Source organism: Salarias fasciatus, chromosome 11 (assembly GCF_902148845.1).
Source record: "Salarias fasciatus chromosome 11, fSalaFa1.1, whole genome shotgun sequence".
In the NCBI taxonomy this organism is placed as follows: domain Eukaryota; kingdom Metazoa; phylum Chordata; class Actinopteri; order Blenniiformes; family Blenniidae; genus Salarias; species Salarias fasciatus.
Genome location: NC_043755.1, coordinates 34,769,186 through 34,780,219, shown reverse-complemented (window position 1 = coordinate 34,780,219; position 11,034 = coordinate 34,769,186). Strand labels below are relative to the sequence as shown.

General features: G+C 56.3%; 1 protein-coding gene across 2 annotated transcripts; it reads right to left on the bottom strand.

Annotated features, from left to right (window-relative positions):
• LOC115397368 (tumor necrosis factor-like) lies at positions 1-1,678 on the bottom strand. 2 transcript variants are annotated; one of them, XM_030103633.1, is made up of 4 exons: positions 1,522-1,678; positions 1,386-1,431; positions 1,251-1,310; positions 1-720 (listed from the first exon to the last, which is right to left on the bottom strand). In XM_030103633.1, exons 1-4 carry the CDS (start codon positions 1,615-1,617, stop codon positions 281-283), a joined length of 642 nt encoding a protein of 213 aa, XP_029959493.1. In that variant the 5' UTR covers positions 1,618-1,678; the 3' UTR covers positions 1-280. The 2 variants fall into 2 exon arrangements, with proteins under 2 accessions (XP_029959493.1, XP_029959492.1); XM_030103632.1 differs by having other exon boundaries at positions 1,251-1,431.
• Between the last annotated feature and the right edge of the window lie 9,356 nt (positions 1,679-11,034).

The window sequence follows — 11,034 nt, the reverse complement described above, 5'->3', positions numbered from 1 at the left end:
ACACACACACACACACACACACACACACACACACACACACACACACACACACACACACACACACACCGTGTGGCATTCCGCTACAGTCTCAGCTCAGCTTCCACTACAGAAAACAGGAAGTGATAAAAACAAACTGTTACAGTTTAAAAGACTTTGATCTCCATGGAGATCGAGAGGCTCCTCCGTCGCCACGGCAACGAGTCCTTCCCACCATGGCGACAGGTCGTTCCCGTGTTCCGCTGCTCCGTTGCCATGGTGACGGCTCGTTCCCGCGTTCCGCTCACAGCGCGAACGCCCCGAAGAAGGTCCTGCCGTCGTCGGTCTCCAGGAGCGTCGGCCGGTTGGTCTCGGTCCACAGCCGGTCGCCGCGCCGCAGCTGGAAGACTCCACCCAGGTAGACGGCGTCGTACCAGCCGCGCCCGTCGGCGGGGGCGGGGCCGCGGCACGCCGAGCGCACGGCGCTCATCAGCGGGGCCCCGCCCCCCTGCGAGTCCGAGTGGCGCCACACGCCGTGGCTCAGCGGTACGGGGACGGGCCCGGCGCCGCACGCCACCCGGAAGGACGCCTGGCTGTAGACGAAGTAGAGCCCGGACCGCGGAACCACCACGCTGCCGTTCCACAGCCGGAACCCGCCCTGGTCGAAGGCCTGGCCCTGGTCCGCCCGCCACCGCAGCCGCTGGCCGCCGCCGCTGCCGCCGCCATCCTCCTCATCACAGCTTCCTGAAGGGAGACCAGGAACAGCTGTGTGAGAACCTGAAGTGGCGAGAGAACGTCTGGTTCTGCTCAGGACGTCTCAGACTCGCTCCAGTGTCAGTGTCCTGTAATTTGACCCCAGCTTCGTGAGGGCTCTGCAGGCTGAAGGTTCTCCACTGAGGGAACCTTCAGACCTCAGCAAGGCCGGAACCGGTTCTGTCTCTGAAGACAGAACTGGATCTTCTCGGTTCTCAGTCCTCGGCCTCCTGCTCCAGTACCAGTGTCTGCATCGGTTCTGGTTCCGTTCTGGTGAACTTCCGTCCAAACTCTGGTTACATTTGGGAGATTTGTGTCGGAACTGAACCTGAAAGGTCACATCTAGAACTGTGGACCCTGAGAACCGTCTGAACCCAGTCTCATAAAATCTGCTTTTATTCTAGACCAGACCTGATTTCAGTTCTAGGGAATATAAACTGATTCCAGAACAGAGTGGAACCGGCTGCAGAACTTGGTCCAGAACACTGGAACCAGCTGGTTCCCCAGGTTCTCCGACTCACCCTCCAGATGAACGGCCGCCTTCGCCCCGCTGCTGATCCGGCTCAGCGTTTCCTGCAGGTCTGAGACGGAACACAGGAGAACCCACATGAGAACCCAGGACACACCACAGAAGAAGAACCCGCTGCCGCTCTCACCGGTTCTGTCGGAGCCGCTCTGCGCCCGGGTTTGGCCCGACGGGTTCTACAGAGACAGAGAGAGGCAGCTTAGAGGGGCAGGGGAGGGTGGGGGAGGGTGGGGGAGGGCGGAGGTTTGGTAGATGAGGTTCCTCACCGTGTTCTCCACTCGTCCGCTGAAGAACCAGGTGAAGAGAACGGCTCCTGAGCCGAGGGCCAGCAGCAGGAGCAGAGAACCCGACACCTTCCACATCCACCCCGAGGTCCACGTCTTCTCCACCCCCCCCGGCGCCTCCACCCCCCCCGGCGCGCTCGCGTACTCCACCATCCCGATCGGAGAACCCGCGTTCCGAGGACGTTCCGAGGACGTTCTGAGGACGCTCAGCGACCGGCTCCCGGCGACGTTCTGCTGCTCAGAGGAACGGCGGAGTTTATAGAGAAGCAGCCGGAGGGAAACTCCACTGAGGTCATGGTGGGGGGGGGAGGGGGGAGCACTGGTGGCTGCAGGTGACGGGAGACACACACACACACACACACACACGCACGCTCACAGACACACACACACACAGACACACACACACACACACACACACACACCCTGTGGGGTGACGAAGTGAAAACAGGAAGTAGCGTTCCCTCTGGGTTCTACTGCAGGTTTTCTCTTTTCTTCCTCTGCTGGTTTTTCTCGGCGGATGTGAAAGAAGAACGAGACGGAAGGATTTTCTGTCTTCAGACAGAAGAAGGAAAGAAAAGAAAAGAAAACACAGCAGCGTCGTTCTTCTTCCACTTTCCCTTCACCGTCCCAGACCTCAGGACAGAGACCAGAACCGGAGAACCCAGGAGAACAACCGAGACGTCAGGAGAACCTGGCAGGAGGATCAGATCAGAGAACAGGAAGGAACCGACAGCACAGAACAAGGTCCAGACTGGAGGAGAAAAAGAGAGAGAGAAAAGAGGAGGAGGAGTGAGACAGGAGTGAAAACAGGAGGAGTGAGACAGGAGTGAAAACGGGAGGAGTGAGACAGGAGTGAAAACGGGAGGAGTGAGACTGGACTGAAAACGGGAGGAGTGAGACAGGAGTGAAAACGGGAGGAGTGAGACAGGAGTGAAAACGGGAGGAGTGAAAACGGGAGGAGTGAGACTGGACTGAAAACGGGAGGAGTGAGACAGGAGTGAAAACGGGAGGAGTGCAAACGGGAGGAGTGAGACTGGACTGAAAACGGGAGGAGTGAGACAGGAGTGAAACGGGAGGAGTGAAACTGGACTGAAAACGGGAGGAGTGAGACTGGACTGAAAACGGGAGGAGTGAGACAGGAGTGAAACGGGGAGGAGTGAGACTGGAGGAGTTTACAATCGGAAACTGAACGAGTCAATCAGAAGGTCAACCCGACGGAGCTGAGGCTGCTGGACATGGGGGGGGGGGGGGTGCTATGGGGACGGACCGGACACCGCAGGACCAGGACCAGATTGCCACAAAGACTCAGTGGGGACGGAGGCCTTGCTCATGAGCCGTGGCAGAGGGGAAGAAACTGGTCTTGTGTGGTCCTGGTGGAACCGGAACCTTCTCCCAGAGGGGACCGTCTGAAAAAGTTATGGTGCGTTCACACCGGACGCGTCGCGGGCGTCGTGAGCGGCGCTTTTCTATGCAAAGTCTATGGTGGACGAGCGTCGTGGAGCGGCGGGCGGCGGGGCGCCGCGTCAGGAGCGTCAGGAGCGTCAGGAGCGTCGCTTTTTGAGAGTTGGGAAAACTGAACTTTCGACGCGCTGCCGCTGAGCGTCAACCAATCAGAGACGATCCCTCCGGTGCTACGTCACTACGAGTGATCCGAGCACCGATGCGGGCCGGCCAGTGTTGCTAACTTGACGACTTTCTCGCTAAATCTGGCGACTTTCCAAAGTCTCTTGGCGACGTTTTTTTGTCAAAAGCAACTAGCGACAAATCTAGTGACCTTCTCCGGTGCTCTGGAGACGTGACGGGACGTCTCGCTGCTGTCGTCAATGAGCAGCGGGTGCTGTGAGCCCCTCCCCCGTCCCAAAGCTCTCACAGCGGTCAGTCTCAGCAGCGCCCCCTGCTGCAGGCAGAGCAGAGAGGAGCAGACCAGCCAATAGCCACTTTTCCGACGACGACGCGGTCTAGCTTTATTTAACAAATAAAGCCAAGCCACTCTCCTGATGCGATCCGCCAGAGCTGGAAACAGAAATCAGCCTCCAGCGCGCCAATTAACTGACGTGCGTCAAGAGCGTCGCGACCACCTGGTGTCAAGCGTCGTGTTTGAAGCGTCACAAGCGTCAGCTTCGAGGCGTCCCAAGCGTCGACGACGCCCGCGACGCGTCCGGCGTGAACGCACCATTAGAGTCAAGGGAGGGAGGGGTCTGACCAGAGTGGGCGGAGTCTGACCAGAGTGGGAGGAGTCTGACCAGAGTGGGAGGGGTCTGACCAGAGTGGGAGGAGTCTGACCAGAGTGGGAGGAGTCTGACCAGAGTGGGAGGAGTCTGACCAGAGTGGGAGGGGTCTGACCAGAGTGGGAGGAGTCTGACCAGAGTGGGAGGAGTCTGACCAGAGTGGGAGGGGTCTGACCAGAGTGGGAGGAGTCTAGAGAGAGTGGGAGGAGTTTGTCCACCATCTTGCCTGCAGGCTCTCAGGGTCATGGAGGTGTCCAGGTCCTGGAGGGAAGGCAGACTGTAGCCAATGATTCTGCAGAGCAGTCTGTCCCTGTCTCTGACCCCGTCTCTGTCCCTGTCTCTGTCCCCGTCTCTGCCCCCGTCTTTGTGCCCATCTCTGTCTCTGTCCCTGTCTCTGTCCCCGTCTCTGTCCCCGTCTCTGTCCCCGTCTTTGTCCCTGTCTCTGTCCCTGTCTCTGTCCCTGTCTCTGTCCCCGTCTCTGTCCCTGTCTTTGTCCCCGTCTCTGTCCCCGTCTCTGTCCCCGTCTCTGTCCCTGTCTCTGGACTCTCCGTAGTCTGTCCCTGTCTCTAGCTGTGGCTGCACGGAACCAGATGGTGATGGAGGGGGACAGGATGGACTCCATGATGGAGGGGGACAGGATGGATTCCATGATGGAGGGGGACAGGATGGACTCCATGATGGAGGGGACAGGATGGACTCCATGATGGAGGGGGACAGGATGGATTCCATGATGGAGGGGGACAGGATGGATTCCATGATGGAGGGGGACAGGATGGACTCCATGATGGAGGGGGACAGGATGGACTCCATGATGGAGGGGGACAGGATGGACTCCATGATGGAGAGGGACAGGATGGACTCCATCATCTTCAGGCTGAACTTCTTCCTCTGCTGAGATTCTTGATGAGGAGCTGATGTTCAGCAGGAGAGAGAACACAGTCCTGAGGGGATCCGGTCCTGAGGGGATCCGGTCCTGAGGGGATCTGGTCCTGAGGGGATCCGGTCCTGAGGGGATCTGGTCCTGAGGGGATCTGGTCCTGATGGGATCCAGTCCTGAGGGGATCCGGTCCTGGGGGATCCAGTGCTGATGGCCCAGGGGTCGGAGCTGAGTTTGTAATCCACCTGCAGGTGGAGACAGGTGGACCCTGTCCTGCAGGAGAGCTGGGATGACGGTGTTGAGAGCAGAGCTGAAGTCCTCCAACTGGGTGCTGGTGTAGGACCCTGGGGATCCAGGGGATCCAGGGGATCCAGGTGCTGGAGGGTGTTTACTGGTCATGAATGCAAAGCGAACACTGGATCCCGAGGGGCCGTCCATCCAGGACAGACACACCGGCAGCAGACAGACAGATGGACCTGGACCCTAAAGCAGGAGGGAGCAGGAGAACCAGATCCACAACTCCTGACCTCCTGACCCCCTGGACCTGAATCGACGGACCCAGACCCTCCAGACCTCCGGTGGGACTCGTGGTCTCTGACTCCTTTAAATACCAGGTTTACAGGTTTGACCAGTTATTTTTAATGAAGGACTTTTATTTTGTAGGAGTTTGGGGCTTTTCCTGTGAAGGCCCTGCCGCCCTGCCGACTCTACACTCCTGTTTTCAATGGAACTTTGTTTCAACAAGGGCTTTCTATTTTGAAGGAGTTTCTTGCTTTTATTCTGAAATTCAGGGAAACTGGTGGAAGATCGACAGCGGAATGATGTCGTGTGGTCACATGACCCCGTGTGAGCAGAGACGCAAAGACACTGAGAGGACACAAGACGGAACACAGAACCTGAATGAGAAACACCCAGAACCCCAGATGAAGACCTGAAGGAAACCGTGAGAGACAGGAAGTCCTCAGAACGCCAGCAGAGTCTCCACAGCTGGGCTCGAACCGTTAGCCCTGCCGTGCGGCAGCGGTGCCGACCGCTGCACGCCCCGGCTCATGACTGCCCTGGCCCTTCGGAGCCGAGTGGCGCCGCCGTGTGGCGACTCGGGGAAATCAGCAGGCCGAGAAGAGACGAGAACAAAGCGTTTATTGTTTCCTCTGCAGAAAACCACAGGAGGGGAAACCACCGGCCCGCGGCCCCCAGTGGGCCGGTCCAGATGATCTGGAGGTCATGATCTTGAAAAGTCCCAAATGACGGATTCAAAGCTCTTCTTGCACTTTTCACCGGCAGCTAGCTTAGCATCAGTTAGCTGAATGGTTCTCACTGAAACACAGCGTCCCGGTCTGTACAAGGCCCCTGAACCACAGGTTGGACACCCTGTTCCAGCTGTGATCAGTGAGTTCCTGATTCCCTCTTATGTCCTTAAATGTTCTGAAACGTTCTGAAATGTTCTGAAATGTGAAACATTCTGAAATGTTCTGAAACTTTCTGAAACGTTCTGAAACGTTCTGAAATGTTCTGAAACTTTCTGAAACGTTCTGAAACGTTCTGAAACTTTCTGAAACGTTCTGAAACGTTCTGAAATGTTCTGAAACTTTCTGAAACGTTCTGAAACGTTCTGAAATGTTCTGAAACTTTCTGAAACGTTCTGAAACGTTCTGAAACTTTCTGAAACGTTCTGAAACGTGAACCGTCGCCGCTGCGCTCTACTGCAGCCGGACCGCTCCCCAGTACGTGTTGTCGTTCAGGACTTCGTCCCGCAGGCGGAGGCTGATCCGGTCTCCCGCCGTCAGACGGACGATCTTGGCCAGCCACACCGTCCCCTCGGTGCGGTTGGAGAACGTCCCCTCTGCCAGCGTCCTCGGGGGCTGGTCTGTCCCGGTGGACCGCCTCAGGACGGCGGTCTTGGACCGGTTTTGGTCGGGTTGCCCTCTGAAGGTGACCTGAGCGTAGACGAAGTACAGACCGTCTTCTGTGCAGAGGACGGAGTCCTGGTCCCGGACCAGGCAGCAGGACTTACAGGCCTGAGACTCCTCCCAGGACAGACCGTCCTGAGCTGCAGGACAGACAACACAGACAGATCTGGTGAGACGGGACAGCTGGACACATCTAGAAACATCTGGACACAGCTGGGGACAGCAGGAGTCTCAGGAGACAGGAGCTCAGCTGGTCCTCTGGATTCAGATGAGGAGTGACCTCTAGTGGACCCTATGGTGGACCCTCTAGTGGTCCTGATTGGTCACCGCTCTGGACGATGTCCTACCAGTTTCTACCTGGTTACCATAGCAACAGGCATGTGTGTGGAGGCACTCACTCTTGATCAGCTGGATGAAAGAGGCGGAGCTTCCTGACGAAGAACCAGAGTTCTGACCCTGAGCTGCAGATCAGACAGAAGAGGGTCCAGCATGAGAACCAGCCTTCAGAGTGAGAGGAACTCTTCCATCACAGACTCATTCATTCATTCTCTCTTTTTTTTTAATTTCAAATTTAAAGTTCTGGTCAAAAATAACTCAACAGGTTTTAGAGGCCAGAAGACAAAAGTGTTTGAAGAGGAAACATGGAAACTGACTGTCAGCTGGTCAACGCAACTAGTCAAAGCAACTAATCCAGTCAGCTGGTCCAGTCAGCTGGTCCAGTCAGCTGGTCCAGTCAGCTGGTCAGCTCTGCTGGTCCAGTCAGCTGGTCCAGTCAGCTGGTCCAGTCAGCTGGTCAGCTCTGCTGGTCAGCTGCTGGCTCGGGTGTGGAAAGCCGTCATTAGAGGAAAAGCACAGCGCTGGTTTCTGTCATGTCGTGGGTCGAGGTTAATCGTGGGGTTCCTCAGGGTGGGTTGCTAGGATTCATTTGATTCACTTTCACGAAACTAAAGCCTGAAGAGCGGAAACAGAGACGTACCTGTAGGACTGGAGTCTGGCTTCCAGGTCGAAGCTCCGGCCTGGAAACAGATGGAACCGAGTCAGGAGATGATTCTGACCCCCCTCCACGCCCCGCGCCGACCCCCACCGCTCTGATCAGCAGCACTGCGGACACCTCGCTCAGTTCATTCATTCATTTTGTTTTTCTTCCCTCTTGTGTCCAGCAGGGGGCGGCAGAGCGGAGGTCTGACTCCAACAGGACCAACAGGTATGAAGCTCCTCTTGATCACGTGACCTCTGACTTTGATTTACTGATTTTGAATCCTGGTCTATGATGTTACTGGAGCTGACAGGAGGACAGAGAGGCAGGAAGAGAGGCAGGCAGACAGAGAGACAAGGAAACAGGGAGACAAACAAACAAACAAACAAACAAACACTCCTCTCCCACCGACACCATCGACCCGCTAACAGTCAGCATTTGCCTCTTTTCCCACCGCCTGCCGACCCGGGTCTCATCGCCTGCTGGTGAGCTGCGTGGCTGAGTTTCCCCGCACTGATGGTGTCCCACGTTGATGACATCATCAGGGCGACGTAGCACGGCGAGCTAAACAGTGCAGCGGAGCACCGTCCCGTTACCTGTGGACGGATGTCCTCTTCTCACGGATCGGGAGCAGCTCTCTGGTCAACGCTGGTCGTCTTGAAGGAAATCTGACTGTGTCCACAAACAACCGCTAGCATGCTAACGTAGCCGCGCTCATAGACATAATAAAGAGTAGACCCGCTCGGGGCGCTGCGCAATGAGAAATACGGCCGCCATCTTGGTCCGGTGGAGAGGCGCAGACGCTCCGGTCCTTGGTGGGATTCAGCCGGAGCTCTGTGTGGGACGGCAGCGAGCAGCGCTCCAGGAAGAACTTTCCACTGATAGAAAAAGGAAGAAGGTGAGCTCTTTTTTAAGATTATTTTGTGGTGATCTCCAGTTTCATTTAGCAGAAACTGGCAGAGCTCCGCGGAAGGATACACCGGAGCACAGCATAAGAAGCCATAGACTCAGCCACTGTGCTCCGGTATATCCTTCCGCAGAGCACTATGCTTGTGCAGATCTGTGTGTATCAACACGCTATTTTAACGGATTGTAAAGAAAACACGTCTTATAAAATGTTTTATAACCATTCGGATTTACTTCACACGCTGATACGCTGTCCCCTGGACCACTGGAAGCAGGATTTTGCCCACTTTCGTCAGTCCGGCTCTGTCTCCTCTCCACCTCCAGCAGCTGAGCTAAGCTAACTACGATGCTAACAGCTGGGATCCAGCCACTGGACGCACAGACACAGTAAAGGTATTTATGAGCTTATCTCACTTTGTCAATGATCAGGATAGGGCGTCGGTCCAAAATCTTTGGAGTATTCCTTTAAGAGTTTCCAGATCTCCTCCAAAAAGCAGGAGCTTCACAATAAGGCTGTTAGCATTGTTGAAGGAAAATATTCTATAAATTACAAGGCATAAATTACTTATCATTGTGATTCTATCTATCTATCTATCTATCTATCTATCTATCTATCTATCTATCTATCTGTGTCTTTCTGTCTTGTCTTCATTTTAAAATAGACAGTCTGCTTCTATCCTTCCATCCATCCATCTTCCACCACTTGTCCGGGGCCGGGTCTTGGGGGCAGCAGTCTCAGCAGGGATGCCCAGACTTCCCTGTCCCCAGACTCTTCCTCCAGCTCCTCTGGGAGGATCCCAAGGCGTTCCCAGGCCAGCTGAGAGACATAGTCTCTCCAGCGTGTCCTGGGTCTTCCCTGAGGTCTCCTCCCAGTGGGACATGGTCCAGGAGGCGTCCTAAAGAGGTACCCGAGCCACCTCAGCTGCTACTCTGGATGTGGAGGAGTAGCAGCTCTACTCCGAGCTCCTCCCCCTGGTGACGTAGCTCCTCCCCCTGGTGACTGAGCTCCTCCCCCTGTCTCTCAGGGAGTCCAGCCCCCCTACAGAGGAAGCTCATTTCAGCTGCTTGTATCCAGGATCTTGTCCTTTCGGTCATGACCCAAAGCTCATGACCATAGGTGAGGGTGGGAACGTAGACTGACCGGTAAATCGAGAGCTTCGCCTTTTCGGCTCAGCTCCTTCTTCACCACGACGGACCGATACGACTGATCACTGCAGCCGCTGCACCGATCCGTCTGTCAATCCCACCTCCATCCGCCCCCCACTGTGAACAAGACCCCCAGATACTGAAACTCCTCCACCTGGGCCAGAGTCTCGCCACCGACCAGGAGAGGGCAGACCACCTTGTTCCGGTCGAGGACCATGGCCTCGGATCTGGAGGTGCTGATCCTCATCCCTGTCGCTTCACACTCGGCTGCAAACCGCCCCAGTGCATGATGGTCCAGGTTCGATGAAGCCAACAGGACAACATCATCTGCAAAAAGCAGAGATGAAATCCTGTGGTCGCCGAACCGGACCCCCTCCGGCCCCTGGTCCCTGAACCGACCCCCTCCGGCCCCTGGTCCCTGAACCAGACCCCCTCCGGCCCCTGGTCCCTGAACCGACCCCCTCCAGCCCCTGGTCCCTGAACCGAACCCCCTCCGGCCCCTGATCCCTGAACCAGACCCCCTCCGGCCCCTGGTCCCTGAACCAGACCCCCTCCGGCCCCTGGTCCCTGAACCAGACCCCCTCCGGCCCCTGGTCCCTGAACCGACCCCCTCCGGCCCCTGGTCCCTGAACCGAACCCCCTCCGGCCCCTGGTCCCTGAACCAGACCCCCTCCGGCCCCTGGTCCCTGAACCGACCCCCTCCGGCCCCTGGTCCCTGAACCGAACCCCCTCCGGCCCCTGATCCCTGAACCAGACCCCCTCCGGCCCCTGGCTGCACTTAGAAATTCTGTTCATAAAGATTCTGAACAGAACCGGTCCAAAGTTCAGCCCTGCCGGAGTCCAACATGCACCGGGAAAAGGTCCGACTTACTGCCGGCAATGTGGACCAGACTCCTACTCCAGTCCTACAGAGACCGGACGCCCCTGAACAAGGGGCCCCGGACTCCGTATTCCCGTAGCCCCCCCACAAGACACCACAAGGGTCGCGGTCTAACGCCCTCTCCAAGTCCACAAAACACATGTGGACTGGTTGGGCGAACTCCCACGAGCCCTCGAGCCCCTATGGAGGGTCTAGAGCTGGTCCAGGGTTCCACGACCAGGACGAAAACCGCATTGTTCCTCCTGGATCCGAGGTTCCACTATCGGTGGGATCCTCCTCCCCAGTACCCTGGAAGAGACTTTCCCAGGGAGGCTGAGGAGTGTGATCCCCCTATAGTTGGAGCACACCCTCCGGTCCCCCTTTTTAAACAGGGGGACCACCACCCCGGTCTGCCAGTCCAGACTGGGGTGGTGGGCCCCCTGTTTAAAAACAAAAAAACAAAAAAAAAAAAAACCCTCCGGTCTGCTTCTATATGACATTATATTATATTATGACATGTGTATATAAATAGATAAATAGATATATAAAATTTAACTAAACAAAATATAAATAAAAATATTAAATTAAAACTG

Bases quoted from the DNA above. Each gene is read 5' to 3' on its own strand.
- LOC115397368 (XM_030103632.1), bottom strand. From the start codon at position 1,617: ATGTGGAAGGTGTCGGGTTCTCTGCTCCTGCTGCTGGCCCTCGGCTCA. The intron at 1,432-1,521 runs GTGAGGAACCTC...CTGTCTCTGTAG, and splicing joins GCGGACGAGTGGAGAACACG to AACCCGTCGGGCCAAACCCG. The intron at 721-1,250 runs GTGAGTCGGAGA...GTCTCCCTTCAG, and splicing joins GGCGGCCGTTCATCTGGAGG to GAAGCTGTGATGAGGAGGAT.